The sequence below is a fragment of the Strix uralensis genome, chromosome 3, assembly GCF_047716275.1.
Source record: "Strix uralensis isolate ZFMK-TIS-50842 chromosome 3, bStrUra1, whole genome shotgun sequence".
Classification (NCBI taxonomy): Eukaryota; Metazoa; Chordata; class Aves; order Strigiformes; family Strigidae; genus Strix; species Strix uralensis.
The window spans coordinates 89,035,226-89,055,396 of record NC_133974.1 but is presented as its reverse complement, the minus strand read 5'-3'; the positions used below and the strand labels follow the sequence as shown (position 1 = coordinate 89,055,396).

Sequence of the window (20,171 nt, the reverse complement as noted above, 5' to 3'; positions counted from 1 at the left end):
TCAGTGCAGGGCGGGCTGCGGGGCGGCGAAGCCTTCCCCGGCGGGGTAGGAGCTCCTGGCGAGAGCCCCGCGGCCGGGCTCTGCAGCCCTCCCGCTCCTCCTTTGTCCCCGTCCCGGCGCCGGAGGGAGGAGGAGGAGGAGGAGGAAGAAGGCGCCCTCCTCGCCGCCAAGAGCTGGCCTCCAGCAGGAGGAATGCGCCCGGGGTCGCTTCCCCCCTTCAGGCCCGCCGCCGCACTCTTTGTCTGGGGGGCGCTGGGAAGGGGCCGCGCTCGGCGGTTCCCGCAGCATCGCTGCCGGCAGCGGGGCGAGGAGCCCTCCCCGGCGGCGGCGTGGCCTAAGCCGCACCGGCTGCGAGCGCGCCCGCCTGCCCCGCTCGGAGGGGTAGTGCTGGCCCCCGGCGCGAAACCGGCGGTTCCTCACAGGATGCACGTGAGGGTGCGCATGTCGTCCGCGATCGTCTTCAGATAAAACTAGCTTTGGAAGGACTCGCCTGCCCTTGCTTCAAGATCACTGGTGCGCCAATAAAATCCCGGCTTTTTCGGTTTAATCATTGTCTTTTTCTTCTCGCTTGCTGTGTGGAAGCTGTATTCCAGCACAAGAGCAAAAAAAGTGAGTCTAGCCTGCAGGCGTAGTATAAATGCCTACCTTGAAACAACACAGATCTGAGGAGATGTTTCTCTTAACGTTTCTAGTGCAGTAATTCTATAGGGCACAAGATGATGAACTGAAGCTATGAATGTTTTTTTTCCTTCAAGTTAAGAGATAGAACAAATGCCCACAACGTGCAGACGTCATATAAGTGTCGTTATCTCTATGCTTTTGTTGAATGCACAAATTAAATTTGCTCTGAAATAAATATATTTTGGAAGAGTGTACCACTTCCCAAAGAGTACAAACACTGAAGCGTTGTATTATCCAAAGGTAACTGCACGTAAACCTGGTATTTTCAAAGTCAAGTCAGTTGCAAAGCTGACAAATCAAAAACTTGAACTTCAGAGATTAATTTTGAAGTAAAGAAACATATTCTTAAATAGCTGCTTTCACAATTGAGTTATTTTTTCCCCATGTATTTTTTTTTAAATAAAATCTGATGGTGTGCTGTGGCATGGTTGCCTGGCTTTGTGGATTATAGAGCACAGTGACTCAGTTTGTCCTTTACAACTTTGTTCTTGAAACTTGAAGGACATCTAGGTGAACATGTATGTTTAATGCTAAGAAGTTTTGATGGTGAGAGAGAGGCAGACTGAATTTTTGTGGGCATGTGTTTTAATGTATTTGTTACTTGTCTTTCAAATTGGCTGGGTAAAGGATCAAGAAAAGGGAAGAATTATGATGCTGTCTCAGGCTTGAGTTTCATGGCCTGTTCTGCCATTTCTAGCAGCTTGTTGCTCCTCCTGAAGGAAGGAGTTTTTCTTCTTTCTTCCCTTTCCTGTTGATGGCTGTACTGTCTGGGTCTCCTCCCATGCACTGACTCTGGCCCTTGAACATTTCTGTAAGTTGATTTAGCTCACCAAAATGGCAGGAAACTATTTTTCGTTGGATTTACTTTCTACTGTTTTAGTAAATAAAACTGAGTTTAATTGGCTCAGAGGACCTTGATGAAAAGAGGAGCCCAGGACAGGGTAAGCACAAATAACAGTTTCTCAGAACGAGAGGGAAAAGTAGAAATATTCTCTTTCAGTGGTACTGAGCTATTAAATCCTCTTACTGGGTATGCAAGCATATTCTTGTTGTTTTTGGTACTGCTGGTAAATTAAGACTGTGACCCTTGTGCTTTTTTGTAGTGGTACAAGTCCAGAAAGAAAGATTGTAATACGCTTAGTCTGCCACTTGCTAATAGCAGCTTTCTGTAATTGGAGCTTCTGATTCTTATTTCACCGTTGTACTCTTACTCATTCTAGGATGGTTCTTTCTGTTCATCATGTCGCAGAGTTGCTAGAATGCCTGTGGATGAGATGAAATATTTCTAGCGTGTTCTTGTGAAAAATTTATTAGCACAACTGTTTTCTTGGAGGACTTGGGAAGTTGTAGCAGGTCTAAGGTGTCTTGGAAACTTGCCTTATATTTGCAGTGAAACACTCTAGTGTCTTTCATATCACTGTCCCTGGTTCGGTGCAGACGCAGAGCATAAAAATGGTCCTGTCCCAGAAGCGAGAAATGACCTTCATCTACTTTTACAATGCCTGTAAAAGGCATTGCAAGAAGTTGTACTCTGAAATCTATGGCCATACCTTCTTGTCTCCTAGGTAAGCAGGTGTGCTAATGACTTCAGTCACTTGTATAACTAGCTGACTATAGCATCTGGAATGAGGTCCTTACTTAGGTACACTTAGCTGAACCAATGTCAGGAAATAAGTTGTATTATGGCTCTACTCCTTCTAAATACTGCCCTCCACAGTGTTTTATCTTAGTTTTAGAGGTTGTTGAAAGGAGTCTTGTGCTCAGAGCAAGAGAATGGTATCATCTCTTGCAGGAGACAGATTCACATTTATCAGAACTGGTATTATGGTTTCAGAAAAAATTGTTTGAAGAGACTAACCTAAAATTAAAATACATGCAGGGGCTGCATGTATGTAGTTGCTAATGCAACTGCACTGGCAGCTAAGATACAGAGGGTCCAGATACAGTTACTACAAACATATCTGTGTGACAGGCAAAATACGTACTTGTTCTTCCACTGTTAAATTTGAACTGGTCTTCATTTACCTCTGGGAAGTATCTGGTAGAATGATACTACTGATAAAACAAATGCATTGTTGAGACTTTTGCGCTTAAACCTACATCTGGTCTTCAGTGGCTTACAGAGCAAAGTCTGTTTACCTGCTAACACATAAATCCTATTCCAGACAGTAAAACAGAGCAAGAATTGGTTTGAGATTCAGGAGTAGTTGCCAGAAAAACTGTGCTTTTGTGTTTTTTGATTGACATAGTTTCCTCTTACTAAGCAGCTAGACTTGCTGCTGTCAAACCTGGCAATTTTGAAGAGTGTACATTGTGTTTTTGTCAATTCCACACAGGTAATGGAAAGTTAAAGGAAAACATTTCTTGTTCTGATTAAGGGACTTCCTACCATTGCAGAATGCAAACAAATTAGCTAATTTAATTACCGGAGTTTCATTTGTTAGTGGATATGGGAATGGCAAATTAATGCAAGCAAATTATTTTAGATAATCATTTTGTCAAAACAAATACAGTACCAAAATACGCTATGTATCTCTTATTATCACCACCTCCTTCACCAAATCTACCAGGGTATGTAGTACAGCAAAAAAAAAAAGTAATGTCTGCACTGCATGATTCTGTTCTCATTTACTCATTTCATCAGCAAATTTTTGGTCACTTCCTGTTCCTACTGTTGGAGGTAGCTGACTTATTCAGAGTGTATAATTCACACAGGTGAGTAAGATTTCTAAGTCTTCAAGTTATTTTTAAGCAATACTCTCTATGCTGAAGAATCCTATTTTCCTGCTTCTTCGATTCTGTTGTACATCTTGTTACTACTTCCAAACAGAACTTCAGCTTCTTACCAAATCTTATCAACTGATTTCAGTATGGTCTGCCTGTGACATACCATTACTGTTCTGCCTGCAGTGGGATCTCACGATTCCTACTCTTCAACTGCTGATGCACAGTAATTGCAATGTGTGGGTTCTTCGTACTCCCTTTTCCTCTTCTCCTCACAAACAACAGCATGTATAGTGATGCCACCACTGATCGCTTGATACGTGCTGATTACAGTGCAACAATTAGTAGAGAAGTTTTCAGTGAGCAGATTCTTGGGGTTAAGCAGTTACCATTGATCAGCTGATAACTGCTGTCTCAAGTCCTCAGACCAACGCCGCCTAATACCTCCATATTACTAGTCTGTATATAGCCACTATTTTTTTAAACTGGAATTTTCTTATCTTCCATTCACCAAGCCCACTTATTTTCTTTTTCTAAGTATTCTTGTTTGAAAAGGTGTTTTAGTCTAGAGCCTTCGCAGGCCATGCAGAATTAGGAACAGCAGAATCAGTAGCTATAGCTATTGGTGCTTTTTTTAGCTGTGCAGGCATTCGATATGCGATGTCTAGCTAGAGCTCTCATTTTTTTAAGTGCTTGGTGCACTTTTGGACCTTGTAGTGCTTGGCAGCATGCCAATGATGTGCCCTGGTGAGGAAAGAGAGGTCAGTAAAATGAGTTCTTTGGCCTGCCCCATCAGTGAGTCATATGCTTTACAGACCTGCTTTAGAGCATCACTGGCAGGTGATCTCGTTATTGTAATCACACAATGTCTAAATTATTTCAAACAGAAGAACAGTTGAAATTTGATTTTCCAGGTCATTTGTACCATTAACAAAGAAGATCATAATAGCACTAAAGAGCAAATTACATCTTGATCTGCTGGTTTCTTACTGTTCTTCAAATCTTACTACAAAACTTACTGTATGTGGTTGGTTGGTTAAGATGCAGTGCTCTATAGCAGTTTATTAAGATTTCAAATACATTTTTTATTTCTACTGTACTACCTCACCCATTTGGAAGATGTTCTCTGCAGATATTCCCAAAGTCACTTTGTTTTTCATATCCTTCCTTAAATATTCTTGTGAAATGTAGCAAACGTCAGTGGGGTTTTGTGCAGTGAAGCAACATAGTGTTGGACCAATCTGTGCTTTCAACATTTTTCTTGTTCCTTATCTGCTTGCCTCACTTGATCTCTTTTATCTCTTAGGGGTTGGTCTTTATTCTGGACTTGGCCAATGAATCCTGTTCCTTAACTAACATATGTAGGCATTGCAACAGTATAAGGTTTTGCAGATCAGGTGAGACTAAGCCAAACCCAGCTCCAAAGAGTCTTTCTGAATATTGTCTTTCAATAGCAGTTCTCTCAGTACAGAGAAATCTATGGAGTTCTTTGAGATTAATAGACTTAAGTAAAGTTAATGTTTTTTTTTTTTATTTGTTAGGAGAAAACAGGTGAATGTGTTAAACATAATGTGCTTATTCTGTCATATTCTGCCTCAAACCACACTCTTGATCTTGTTCTGATGCAACAATTCTTGTACTACACATTCAAAAATTTCTGAAGTCTAGCCAAAGTTTTAGAAACTTTTAAATGTGTAACATGATGGCTTCTTGAACTAGGTTTAGATCTTGCAAGCATGAATGGATTGTCAAGGAAGAAAATTTCTAGCTGCTGGATGTTGTTTATACTGAAATCCAGGAGTAGGTTATAGAGTAGAGTTTGTTAGCTGCTAGTTCTTTGGAGGGGGAAGGGGGAAGCAAGAAATTAAGCACAAAATCTGGGATGTGAGAGAATGAATTAGTTATCGAAACTTTTTTTTTTAAGGGGGATGGTTTGCAATCTGAAGTTCAAAATAGATTTTTGGCAATATGTATTGACATGAGAAGCAAATAGCCTAGTAATTGCAAAGCTGTGTCTAATTAGGGTGCATCACTGGGGTTCAGATGCGTCTCTTTGCTAGGCTGGTCAACTTTTAAAAGGTGTGTTCAGCATTCCCAGTATCAGATTGTGGCAAGAAGGAGCCTTTCTTATGTTTCTTGTAAGTAATGGTAGTATCCAGCTTTCTTGATGTATTTTTGACTTTTCATCTAAGAGTTAAATGAAAATGTTTACAACCATATGATGCCAAAGCAACATTGACTTGCTTCTTGCCCAACTTGGCAGTCACTTGTACAGCTAGCTCAGAAACAACAGTGGTTGCCCTGAGCTAAAAATGAATGCTGGAATGTGGTAGCAATAAAAGTAAACTGTAGAAAAAATTATGCACACACACATCTGATGGGGAGAGTTGCAAGGAGTGTATGGCTTCTTCCTTAATGTAGCAGGAGATAACATCTCTTTAAACTAGACAACTAATTTCTATTCTAGAGGAGATAACTTGAAAGACTTCTTTGCTCTACCCTGAGGCATCATATTTTTGAGATAGACAACTTGGCATGATCACGTCATAAGAAAAGGCAGTGATTGTCATCGTAGACGTTTTGGGTAGATAGTTCTCTTAAATGCATATGTCAGTATTTCAGAGCTGCTTTAAATACTTTTGTATTTAGTATCAGTACAGAGAGCTATTCACAATATGCTTTTAATAGTAATTTCAGTCTGCTTTTCTAATAAATATTTTTTTTCCCCTATGCACCTCCACTGTTGGGTAAAGCTGCAGTAACGCAGACCAGTCTTAGCAGTTATGAGAGTACTGCTGTAGGTGAGGCACCAGGATTTGAACTGCTCTCCTGTCTTGATGTGTTCAAAACGGATTTAACTGTTCTGGTTTTATTATACTAATGTGTAGTCTGCCCTTGACTAATAGTCTGAAAAGAAAATGCATATTTTCAACTTATGTAGATCTAAAATGGAGAAAGATATGCTGCTGTTCCTCCATCTTCGTTTCAAATGCGCTGTATTTTTAGTGTGTTCCTGCAGTGATGTCTCACTTGCATGTTCTACTTAAGTGTACACTTCCTTGGCTAGCACACATGGCACACATTTACTCTTGTTCTTTGTGCTCTACACAAAGGTTTTAAAAAGCAGAGAATGTCTTTTTTTTAACAAGGAGTAGTATTTTTGCTTTCACTTTATGAACAAGAAACTCTGCTTTCCTTTTTGGTTTTGCTGATTATCCAAGTTGGTACATTAATGTTTCCTATTAGACTGTACTTTTTTCCTAAAAAAGGAAGGAAAAACCCTAAAGTTTGAAGGTAGAATGAATTTAAGATTAAGAGTGGTGGTCTTTCAGTGAATGATGGATATATTAAGCGTGTACATTTTTTTCTGGAACAGACCCCTGTGCCAGGAATGTGGAAGAACTGCATATCCTTCATCCTTAAACTGTAAGGACAAACAGTCAAGTCTTAGCGTACTTTTCAGGTAAATCAATGAGATTGGCTGCAAACCCATGAGCATGGAACTCTTCTGAGCAGACTCACCAGAGGAAAAAGTTGTGGTTCAGGATTTCTCTGAGTATGGCTTCAGAGTCTTTTTGGAAAATAAGATTCCATGCTTTCTCAATCATTGGCTTCACTTAGCTTTACATGAGCTCTTAAGTTAGCAGGCATATAAAACATACTGGAGCTTGTAACTTCCAGTTTGATATTTTTGATTTATTTTATTTTATTTAAAAAAGAATTTATGTCCTTGGTAAGCATTAATATTATTGAAGTGTTTGTGTGTATATATATATATACACTTCAATACTATATATATTATATATAGTGTATATATAAAATTATATATACTTCAATACTATATATATAATAAGTAATATTGTTAATATTATTGAAGTATTTGGAAAGCCAAATAAGTTATTCTTGAATAAATGACTTCTTAGGAAATATTCTGGTTGTACCTTCATATTTAGCAAAACCCAAAACAAAACCCCAGATGGTGGTTATTTCAACTTTAGTGTTCTGGTAGTTAAGTTTTGGTAGTGGCTGGCTAAGCACTGTGAATCTGAAGTCTTATCTGATAAACTTTCTTGCACTATTTTAATTCGGCAAGAAAACAATCTTTTTGTTTAAAAAGAGCATCCCTCTTTAATCCTGACAATAAAGGCCATGATGCGAAAAGGTTGGTGAAGTAGTCATCAATTAGGCTTTCTGAAGACAGACATGTCATTACTATTTTGTTTTAATTTAACTTAAATTATCAAGACTCTGCCATAACTCCCCAAAAATATTGGTTCTTATTTGTCCAGTAAATCAGCTCGATACATGAATGTTCCTTGGGGGCTTTTGACTAGTACAGCAATGCAATTCCAGAAGAAAAACTGCTGTTAAATATTATTATGAATGCTCCTTCTCCATGCTTTATACATGATTTGGAAGCTGTTCTGCATGGACAGAATGTAACAAACTAAAAGAGCTCTTGTTCCATGGGAAGGTTCAAAGTGAGAAGACTTGTCTTGCTTGTAGGTTGCTTGTGCATTATTTTGCATTTACCAGTTTGGCTCTAGAATTCCCCTTTCTAAGAGTTTATCTTCTAAAAATTGTTTCAATCATCAGAGCTATAAGGAGAAAAAACAAAGCTGTAGTCAGGTACTTGCATTAATATTGCTGCTAGTTCTGTTCAGTTCTTCATCCAAAATACTTTAGCTGGCAGTTAAGATATTTAAAAGCTACAGATGCAAGAGAAAAATAAGTCATTTTGCATAGATAGGGGAAGTGCTGAAATTATTTGCCTTAAAATTACTGTAGATGTCCTATTAGAAATACTGTTCAGTCAATATGTTTAAAATGTAGTCCTCTTTGATACTATTGATTAGTTTTCAGTATGTTTTCCAGTGATACTGACTGGACCATGGTACAATATTGTGGTAGCTGGTGTGTTTGTGTCCTGTGCATGAGTGTATTGTTTGTGGTAAGTATTGTCTTCCAGTGCTTTGATAGTGGTTTTTGGATAGCAGGAGTCACTTGTTTGATTTATTGAAATTTCAAGCTTGTTGCCAGTAAATTGTTGACTAGCAGATAATGACTTATTTCCTTCCAAATAAGTATTTTCAGGTACTCAAAACTATTGCAAAAAGGGTGTTTCCTAACAATGTTTATCAAATGGCCCCCAGATGTGCAATACTTGCAGCTGCCTTTGCTATCTTATGCCCCCTCTGTGCATGTGTAACTGATTCTGTTCACATTTGCCAGGATAGGTAGGTTTTAGAATAGTATCTTGTTTTGTGTGTGGTACTGACCAACTATCTAAATTGAGTAAATGGATGCAGATTCTTGGGCGTGGTGCTTACACTGGGAAGGATTTTTAGGCTACTTAATCTTCTTTACCAAGCTGAAGAAAAAACCCTGTTTTTGTTTGTTTGCTTTAAAAAATAATAATAATGTCTCTGAGCACTTGACCACTGTAAAAGGAATATTTCAAAGGTGATATTTCATAGGGAATGTTTTTTGGAATGAGTCTTTTAGAAAGTGGGTAAATATGGGGTTTTGTTAACAGGATTGCTGTCATTCTAACAGTACTTGTGTGATAATTTGGCTATTAGTATGCACCTTTCTGTGGAGTCCTGAATACTTAGCTGCTCTGCATGTTGAATAGCTTGGATATTTCAGGATTACCAGCTAGTGGTCAGGGATCATATACTTTTTCAAGGAAGCGATTTAAGCATACCACACCAGGAAAATTGGAATAATGCCTTTTTAAAAAGTTTATGCATTTAGTTATCTTACAACAACAGGTTTCGCTTAAAATATTATAGATTGGGTAATGATTTCATGCCTGATCTTACTTTTACTATTCCTCTTAATGACTTAAAATGCTCTAAAATAATAGTATAATATAAGTGTCAGGATCATGAAAGGAAAAAAAGTCTGCTGTATCTTGATAGGATTTAAAATTGTGCATCCATCAGAGCATCAAACTAAAAAGTCCCTAAACTAAATCCATATACTGAAATGCATAAGTTCATGCTTGTTGTTCATGATGGCTTTCACACTGCGTCTCCAAGTAAATGGAAAGAATTTTTTTCATTCCAATCCAACTGGGCAGAAGTAATAAAAAGAGTACTAGGAAACTTTCATGGCTGAGGTGTGTTTTTGTTTTGTTTGTTTCTTTTAGCATGAAGGCTATGATTAAAGCAGCTATTTCTAAGATGCCCAACTTCATAATTCTCCATGAATTGTTTGAACTGATATTGTGGGGAAAAAAATAGGTGTTTGGTTCTTCCTTCACTTTGAGCAAGCTTGTGTTTTGCTCTGTTATTGACACAAAGGTTCAGTGTCACCTGGTGGCAGTTACTCCTTTAGCACAGCTGGCAGCAGTGTAGGCAGCAACTAGTAATCTGAAAACTGGAGACTGGACCCAACCATGAAACCAACCACCCAAACTGTGGTGTGTTGTTTGGAAGTCTTGAGCAGCAGCAGTGGGCCTAGGTATTGACTACAAGGCAAAATTAAAAGTTCAGGAGGGACAACACTGTGTTTGTATTACTTTGTATTACAAAGTTAATGCTCTTGGCACTTGAAAAGTTGGGGAAACTCAGAAACAAACTTTAACATTGTGATTTGGTAAAGCTGTGGGCTGTGGTCACCAAAGAATCCTTAGGGAGAGGAGAGAACTGTTCCAGACACCGTGTTGAAAGATACAAGGAAAGGAGAAAGGACTAACAAACTGAATTCTTTTAACTTTTTAAAATCTACCTCAAAATACAGTGCTAAGAAGATCGCGGACTTCTGAAAATCCAGTTTTGGAAACTTCAGAGTATGCTAAAACTGCAATGCTGTGTCTTGATAGAGATGCACAAGTAAATGGTGCTTTATCTAAGCAAAGTGTGCTTGGGACTTCAGGAGCACTAAGCCTGTGTTAGCCTCTTGATAGGAGTATAGTGTGTTGTTACTGGTTCTTACTGCTCTTTGGTTTGGATAGCTGCTTTGTTGCTAGATGGAGAATCTGTTTAATGTTCTGTTCTTTAGCAAGGCATGTGCCTATTTTTACTATATACTCAGTTTTCTGTGATGAAGTGAGCCCAAATCCAGAGACTGTTTCCTAATGTAAAGAAAACCTAAAGAGAAATGGTTTGGCTTTTTTCTTAAATAGCACTCTCTCTTCTAAGTGAGCTTTATTAGAACTTGAGGGGGAAGCTTGTTTATGTTCTTACCTAAGTAGCCTAGTAATAATCTAGAGAGATATTTCAGTATTAAATAAGCAAAAGTTAAGCATTATGCATATTAAATTTATGGACTGCTTAGTCTCTGGTGTAATATTAACTAGAACTGGGGGTTTTTTGGTGTTTTTTTTTTTTCTTTAATTCTGATAATTTCCAATATACTTCCAGTTCACAGTATTTGAATTCTAGGTGATGCAGCCTTTTGGTCAATAAACACCTGTTTTTTCTCTTGTGCTTGTTGTCTGACTTTGTGTCCTTGGTATGTTTCAGGAATGATGCTGAGCTAAGAAAATTTTCAGGTAACTAGCAGATACCTTTTGGCATGAGTTCCAGAATGAAAAGACTTAAAATAAAAAATGTTGGGATATACTAGATTGTGTCTATTGAAATAAGAAGCTCATGGTGTGTAAGGATTCTGCTGTATGTATCCAAACTGAAGGATGTAGGCAGGGGTATACTTAAGTATGCAAAAAATGATTTATCTCCTCTGTGGTAATTGTATGTTTAAGAAAATAAATGTACACAGTTGTTGGTAGGATAAAAATCAGAATTAATTTTCAGTGATTAATGTTTGGAGTATTATGAATTTTTTATTATTGAAATTATAATTTTTGTCTTTATAGCTGTTTAAACTGACAGGGGATGTGAGGTTTGGGGAGGAGAGAGGGAAGAGGTTCTTAAATAACTTTTTAAGAGAGACAGTCTTATTTAGCTTCAGAATTTTTATTTGCTCTTTTGACAGATGATCTGAGGGTTTACAATACTGTATCTGATACTGTAACATCCTGTGAGATGCAGCAGTGAAAAAAAGAAAAATATTCACAAAAATGTTTTTAGGAAGCACTTAAACAAGTGGGGTTTTTTGTGTGGTTGGTTAGTTTTTGGGGTTTTTTTCCTTCTTAATAATATGTTCGATAAGTGGGGTTATACGACTGTAACAGCTGTATCATGGAAGCAGAGAACACAGACTTTACTGTGTTTAGTAGGTACTTGGACCTTGAAAGCTCTCTTCTGGTCTCACCTACACTGCCTGTCCTGAACTGATCTTTTTGGTCTTCTGCAAGTTTAACTTACTCCAGAATTGCTAAAAGAATCTTTCTTTTTTTCTCAAAAGGGTTTTCTTGCTTGTCTTTTGCATTAGGTATTTGTGTTTGTGTTGTCTTTCAGAAAGCCTCTTTTGCATAATTTCTGAATAAAATATTGCATTGCAATACCAAACAAGTAAAGTCTTGAGTCTGTTAGACGTTCCTGACTATGTCATGCTATTTCGTCTTATTGATTACCTTTCTTCTTATTTTTTTTTCTTCCTCAAATCTGCGTAATATTATTTCTCTTACTCTGGCAAAGCCAGCTCTGCCTTGGCTGCCTCATCTCCTCCACAGCCTGCATTCTGACTTCTGGAGGGACTTCCTCTGCTACCATTCTGCAGAATGGGAAGAAAGCATCCCAGTGAAGAAGTTCTTTGTTCAGAGTGCTGCTGGTGCCTTCTTGTACCTTTCGTGTATAAGAAGTCATCTTTTCCACACCTCAATCCTTTTGTGCAATCCATCTATTTGTAGCTGAATCCAGAGTTGCGTTGCCCTAACGAGTATGTTGGCTATGGTATACTTCTTGGCTCATCTGAAGAAAGTCTTGCCATTGTGCAGGGAGAAAGGGAAAAGGAGCCACTGCTACATGCATGTGGTGTATCCCAGACTGAGCATGAGAATCTTTTGGTCTTGCTGTGCACTTGGCCTCTTTGTCTGTGTTGGCCTAAAGACAAAGTTTTCACATGGCTGGGAGAGAACTCCTGTAGTTTGGGTACCTAGAAGGTTACCGAGATATGGTAGACTGATTACTGTATTTAGTTAACTAGGCAGTGTTGCCAGCCTCAAGAAATTAGTTGTGTATCTTAATTTCCCTCTGGCAAAAGCTTTATACAATATATTGAAGGTCATTGGAGCATGAACTTTGTTTAACTAATAGTGAAAATAAATTCCACAGTTAGTTCCCCATTAATAATGTTTAAACATTTGAATCCAAGGAGTGTTAGCTTGAGTGACCTAGCTGGTCCCATTTGGTTTAGTGCGATGAGGGAGGAGCAAGAAATCCGAATGGAAAGCACTGAAGCCAGGAGTGACTTCATCAGTTTATACCTTGAATTATGCCTAGAGGCAGTAGTTGCTTACATTATGAAGATGTTGGAATTACCATCAATTTCTGGAGGAGGAAAAAAACCAAACCAAACCCCATAACCTAACAACAACCCACCCCTCCACCCCACCACCACTAGAACTCTGAGTTCAGGTTTCTGTAATTAGAATTGTTTGCCGAACCTGTGTTGTGCAATGTCTGAGCACACAACATGTGTACACTTTACTTCTAGTTCACTGTGAGTGTACAGGGGGAACCATTCTTTTGATATATTACAATTCCTAACTGTGTAACTGTACACTTGCACTTTTGCAGTTAGGGTAGAGCTTACCTGTAAATCAACAGCAGAATTTTGAAAACTGAATTAATGAAATGCAGTTGTTTTAATGCTCTCCTAAAATACAGTTTGAAATTAAAAATGTTTTTCAAAATGACACATTTTGACAGGATGACATCCAAAGCAGGATGAAGCTTGATTGAATGTTCTACCAGACAGCTGCTATCAATAGCACTTTTGGGATTGAATCTTTTAATGTCATAGGCATCATAATATTATAAACAACTAAATTCTGAGATTCAAATTTGAGTCTAACCTGAAAGCAAGTATTTGGAAACCTTGAGGTATTAGTATGGCCTGAGAGTGTGTTCAGATGGGTGATTCATCACGTGTAATGTCAAGTTTTCTATGTTAGTCTCTAGCAAAATCCCTTTATAACTGCTCACAGTAAACATGCAGAAGTATATATAACTATAACTAGCTTGCTTTTAGATGAAGTATGAGCTGTGCTGTGTGTGTAGTTCAAGGCTTAAAAGGTAAAGTACCTTTTTTATTCTGCAGCCATGCAGTATTTTTCAGTGAGCATGGAACCAACACACCTTGGCATCACTCAGCAGTACAAGGGAGAAATCTTGACACCCCCAAAACCCAGCTGCTGTGTTCTCATGACTAACGGAGTCCGAGACTGTGTGCTGTACACTTTACTCACACAGACGTGACCGCTGACCTTTAAGTCACCATATCTGAATGACACCAGTAGCTTGGCAAACTTTAAGAGACTAAGAATTTATTGTTAATCATGATCTAATCTCTACAATGGCAAATTTTTCTCTTTATTAGACATTCATGATGCTAAAAAACCTTTTTTTTTTTAAAAAAACAAATTGGGAAGCAAAACATAAATCATTGAGTTAGGGGATTTCAAATGAATAGTTATTCACTAATTCTAGTGTTGCTTATGGGTTGGTCCAGTTATTTTATACTGCAGTGGGAGAGTTTGGACTCGTCTTCCCATTTGTAAATTACTGCTAACTCAGTACTTCAGTGTTGTACTTGGACCTATGTATTGCATTTTCATTTACAGGATTTCAGGGCTCATGTTAGATTTGTCTAGACTGATATTACCAGTGGATCTCATAAAAAGGAATAATTTGAAGGAATCTGATGAGGAAGAAGATAACTACCACTTCCAGCAGATGTACTTGACTGTAAATGCTGTAATGCTACTTTAGTACATAACTGTTCAGTTTTCCCCAAGAAAATTTTGCTTAGGTTCTCAAACTCTTGAGTAGAAAACCAATGCATTTTCTTACTAAAAAAAACTTGTATATTTTATGTATGTATATATCTTAATTGTTCTTAGAATATTATCTAGTTTTGGAGCAACTTGCAGTAGCTCAGGAGTGTAAGCACTGCATTTCAAAAATAGTTGTAAATGATCTACCAGCTAATGTAGCTAGTTCACCTCCTTTTAAACTAAAGATACAACTGTAGAGTTGGTAGACCGCTAAATAATCTTGTATCAGCTACAGAGTAGAAAGGATGGGAGGCAGGGAAGGAAGGCTATTCCTGAACATTTACTATTTTCTTAAAAGAATAAACTTGAAAGGTTTGCTTTATTCGTGTATTCAATATTTTTCATGTGTTGTGAATCGAAAATTTGTCATTCTCAGATTAAGTCAGATCATTTGCAGTGAAAACCATCTGCATCCAGAAATCTTTATTTCTTCAAGGTGTTGTTCTCTACATGGAAAAACTCTACGTTATATTACTAAATCATTTAAACTTTTCTTAAATTCAGACATTTCCTTTGTTGGGTGAAGGTTTGTAAGTCTTCCCTCTGTTTCCAAAGGGGGTTGAATGGCTGTAAGACCTCAAAGAAATAATGCTGAAGTTACAAGAATTTTCATTGCTAACTTCACTAAGATTGGGCTTTTACATGTGGCATGTGTGTTTGTTTATATACTGGCACAAATGTTTGATATCTAAGAATATTCTTTGTAATGACACGTATATGGTGTTATGTATTGCATTCCTGCTTTGTAAATGTCGTTAGAAGTAGTGAGTAGCTGTTGATTCCATTGCTAGAAAAGATCTTCTGTGATACATTATTCTGAAATATTTCAGATTATAATTCCCTAGATTAATAGATACAGCTTCTTTTGTCGTCTTCTTTTCATATAATGCTGTTCTTCAGTTTATCTCATGCTGAAAAAGGCATAAATAAGCCTTTCCTTTAAGGCTTTCCTTCTGTGAAGCAGTTTGCTTATTTCTGTTGCAAGGTGCCTGTAAAGGATGTTTCTGTAGTTATGACAGACAGAACCATTTTGTGTGTAACCTTGTCTTGCACAAATGACTCAGTCATGAGAGAGTGTAAGAGCTTATTTTCAAAAATACAACAAATGAGAACTGGGGATATTTGGTAACTATTTTGTAATTTTTAGTTTCATGAGCCTATCTTGACCCCTTTAAGACTTGGTCACAGGCTTCTTCTTGGTTTTTAGACATATTTCACAGTTTAGCAAATCTCTTGGTAGTCTCTTTGTGATAGTAAAAAAGCTGGAAATGTTAAGTGTTAGCTGGGGTGTAAATGGTTTCCGGTAACTTACAAAACCACAGTCATCTCCGTTGCCTCTAGATTCACTCCTTAACAGCATGTTTCAGATATAAATGACTTGTACTATTACAGACCTCTCATCACGGAGGAGGTATAGAATGAACAAGTTAACTTTGTTGGTTACTATTCATAGAAAAGCACTCAAAAGACTGAAGCCAAAATTCAGAACAAAAAGCCTGCACATTGCCAAACAGCTAGACTTATCTTTCCCAATAGCTGTATGGTTTTATATACTCAGTTCAACTGGTGGGTTTTTTGTCCTTTGCTAAGGTTGCAGTTTCACTTTTAATACTTGCTCTCCATAGCTGTAATAGGAACCTAGTAAAACTCATGAAGGCTTTTAGAAATGTTTGCATGTTCTAGAATATTTGTGCTTCTGTCCAATGAATTTTAGAAACATTTTAATCTTATCCCAAGCTTTTGTACTTCTGATGAACCAAAATACTGTCCAAAGTCTATATGACAGATGTTGAAATTGCTGAGTTTGACAAATTGCGTTCGCCTCATTTCCTGGGAGAAGGAAATCTCTGGAAGATCTTTTGTCAGTAACAGAAAAGAAAGCTGAAGAATTGGAGCTGGAACCAGTTTATTCCATCTCTATACTGTGTGTTCATTTGTCTTTAGTATTAAAAACTATTACCTTTTTTTTTTTTTCCTTTTCCCCCCCTGCCCAGGGAGGCAATAATGCAGGGCATACAGTTGTTGTGGATTCTGTGGAGTATGACTTTCATCTTCTGCCAAGTGGGATCATCAATCCAAAAGTCACTGCATTCATTGGTAAGTGGGGCATCTCTAAAAAATAGACAATATTGTAGTTACAGACTTCAGACATATTAAAATAGCAAAATACATCCGGGGACATACAGGATCAGGATTTTTCTTCCTCAAATTCTCATAGGCATGAACTGCTCTAGTATCTTAATATTGTTTTAACTCAGTTATGAAGTTTGGATTATGGAAGTTTCTTTTATTGTCTTGGATAGTTCATCTCTGCTCTTATCTGTCCTATCAATGCAAACAGCTAGCTGCCCAGCATATCTTCATTCTCCCATTCCTCTTATTTTCTCTACCAATTATTTCTCTTATTCTCAGATTTCCTCCTCTCTGTTTTAATCTTTAACCCTGTTAAGTACCTACCAATACCTTTTGAAACATAGCTCTTTTCTCACTTCCCTATTGGATTGTGAAATGAATGCTGACTCCAAAAGAATTCTGTACTATATAGTTCCTGCCAAGAAGTCCTTTCAGGAGAGTACATTAGAAGGTTTAGGGCAGTGGCAGTACTATGTGATGTCAGGATCTGTGATCTGTTTGCTTACTGAAAGGACATTTAGATTGTCCCATCTGTTGTCCCTACAAGTCTGCTTACCCCCCTCCCTCTCTTGGAATCTTGTTTCCAATCCTATGTGGGTTTTTTCTTTGGATTGCTTGTATGATCAACCTACTTAATAATGCTGTGTAGCCTTGAAATTTCCTTCTAAAAATGAAGTATAAAACACGTCTACACAGCGTTATAACTATGCATGTGCTTGTGTGCTGTTTCACAAATCAGGTGAGTCTCTGAGTCACTAAAGGCTATGCCCTATCGACACTTTCATCCTGCTTACCCAGAATTCCTGTCCCTTACATGGTGTACTTCTCCAAACCAGGACTCTATTGCCATGCTCTTCCTATCATTTCTTCCTGCGTATCTCGTTGTTTTGAGCCTGCAGTCTTGCCTTTCAGTGAGTAAGTGGTCATTGACAGTTTGCTAAACAACATAGCAACTAAAGAGCCTCTGTTGCTAGTTACTTGATTCATAAACAGTGCTTGCTGAATTCTTGGGTCCAGCTTCTGGTAACTGTATCCTTGCAGTCAGCATTAGCTCTTTATTTGATGGGAATTGGTTGTTAATTGCCTCTTCTCGGCTGTTATATTGTGACTTGGTAGTGGGATCAACTTGCCCTCCCTAATACTTCTACAGGAATTGAGCCAATGGGCATAGAAATAGATTTATTCTGATGAAGGGGGGGTTGGGATGTTAATTGCTTATAGTTTTGAGGCCTGTGGTAGATGATACTACTGGTATTCTCTTTTGATGTGTTACTGTATTATGTTTCTTTAAAAGGTTATTGCTTGAAAACAGTAAAAGATGCCCATTTGCCATGTTTTGTTTGGTTCAACAACTCGGGGTTGAGTAGGAAAGACCCCATCCTTTAAAAATAGAGTAGGCAGGAGAGAGCTTTTTACAAATCCTATTGTCTTTATTTGCTATCTTTTGGTCTTGTCTGTTCTGAAGTCTGTTCTATTTTCTTTTAGGCCTGCCTCGTGTTTAAAATATCTTTTGGGGAAAAAAATATCTGGCTTAGGATTCCACTGAAAGGGCTTATAGGTTAAAAAAAAAAAAAAAGGGCAAGAGCAAAATGATTGGAGTATTATAATAGATTATTACTATTGATTAGGACTGTACCATGAAGGTTATAGTGAAGAAGTCTTAAATACTTCGTATTTTCCTGTTCAGAATGCTTTTATCTATGTGAAATTAGGTGATATGCAAATAGTTTCAAATGGCAGGTCTCTTCATTCTTTAGCTATATGTTATCATACGTAAAGCTTTTGATCTACTGAGTTTGGTATGGCCTCAAGATGGTTCAGTTTTGCTATATGAAAATGCTGCTTCTTAGGCACTCCGTGGTGCTGGTTAATTGTGTGAGCCAGTAGTCTTTTTCTGAGCAATGTGACAGCTGTAGGAAAGCGAGCTTGCTTTTGATAGAGCTTTTTCCTCTGTTATTTTTGCTAGTCTGTTAACAAAGCAAACTCTATATATGGAATATTCTGTGTCTATTTACAGCAGAAGAGTGCCTGAGGGGATGCTAGTGTTTATAATAATGATAGAAATGTGCTAAGCTTTTTAAAAACAATAGGGTTATTAAATGAAGTACAAAGAGGGAAGTTAATTTTTAGATATGAGGAAGAGGAAGTTGCATTCTGGACTGTCCCATGATGCTGTTACTGTTTGTCCTGATCTAATTTGAAAATTTGTTGAGTTTATTAAAAAGATTCAATGCATGTAGTTAGAAACACATATTTCAGGTGTAAATCAGTCTTTTACAGATGAATTCCTAAGAATAAAAATGGCAATGTCTTAAAAGTTTAAAAACTTAAATAAAATGTTCTTCAAAGACACTTCATGTTTTGTATGCATTGTTTGGAATATTTTTTTCCATGTTCAAAATAATTAATAAAATTTTGCGTAATGGTTTTCTTCAGGAAATGGCGTTGTAATTCATTTGCCAGGACTCTTTGAAGAAGCTGAAAAAAACTTAAAGAAAGGAAAAGGTGAGAAAATTTCAAGATGCTACTCTTAAAATAGTTTATGGGGCCCTCCTCAAAAGATTTATGTGGACAATGCCTCTATAGAGGTTATATACAATGTGTTTTTCCAGAACTCTGGCTGCTAGTTTCTGACTTAAGGATTCTTGCTATAAGTCCCAGGGCCCTTGCAGGAGGACAGACAAAAGGAGTCTCTACAGTTTCGGAAGAGAACATGTTCTAAATATGAATTATTTGCAGAGAGTTTTCTTTGCTTAAAGCAGTGAATTTAAGAAGTGAAACAACTTGTTAAAGTGTGTTACCTGTTTATAGTTGTTTTACCTCTTACAATATTAATGTACATTTTGATGATATGTGTTAATGTAAACATATGCTGTGGTGATCACTTCTTGATTCAGAAATCAGGTTTTGGATACTTTCTGTTATGTCTGTGACCATGCTTGGCAGCAGTCTAAGTGAGGTAAATCAATGGTCTAGATTATTCAAAACCAAAAAGCTACTAATTGATTGCTGAAGTTGAGGAACTAGTAGAATAGTTAGAATTCTTCCTCAGAATAGGCCTTTCAGCTTTATAGGCTGATGCCAAGTTTTAATTATTGAAATTTTTTTTTTCCTCTGGAACGTGATTGCTCAATCTTTAAATAGATTGACTGAAAACTAAACATAAAAAGTATTTATCCTTTGTACCTCAGAAGACAAAAATGCTATACAAAACATAATTTGAACTATTTAATTTTGTCTTTTAAGGGCTAGAAGGCTGGGAAAAAAGACTAATAATTTCTGACAGGGCTCATATTGGTAAGTTCCTGTTTGTGGTTTGTTTTCTCATTGATTTTTTTTTGTTAATCTTTGTTTTTTCTGAACATTCTTTGGCACTAAAAGTGTGACAATTTTTAACCATCTCTTTATATAGGTATGTACTTTTCTTTGGATTAAGCCTCCATATGCTGCTTTGGTTTATTGAAGATCCTTGAAAAAAATTGTTCATCACTCAGGACCTTCCCAGGTTTATATTCTAGTAGCTCTTTAATCCTATTCCATAAACATAATCTGGTCAGGAAAGCAGGTTCACTTTCCAAACCAAGGTTCGAAGTGCAGAGCAGTTGAAAAGCAGTTCAGAAGTTAATTGGCTGAAGGATTCATTTCCCTCTTTGGTGTAAAAGCAGTGTTGTTCATAGCAGCTTTTTTGCTGGGAAACCACGTGACTGGGTGTGACTTCCAAATT

The 20,171-nt window shown here is 37.5% G+C and overlaps 1 protein-coding gene across 3 annotated transcripts in view; it reads left to right on the top strand.

Annotated features, from left to right (window-relative positions):
* Positions 1–20,171, top strand: part of ADSS2 (adenylosuccinate synthase 2) — a 39,166-nt gene that overhangs the window by 553 nt on the left and 18,442 nt on the right. The window contains exons 2-4 of one of the 3 annotated variants that reach the window (XM_074863256.1): positions 16,309–16,411; positions 18,884–18,952; positions 19,694–19,744. In XM_074863256.1, the coding sequence (XP_074719357.1) occupies positions 16,309–16,411; positions 18,884–18,952; positions 19,694–19,744 (223 nt within the window). Of the gene's footprint in view, positions 1–16,308; positions 16,412–18,883; positions 18,953–19,693; positions 19,745–19,922; positions 19,953–20,171 lie in introns of those variants that run through there. The other 2 variants (XM_074863257.1, XM_074863258.1) reach the window with 2 other exon arrangements.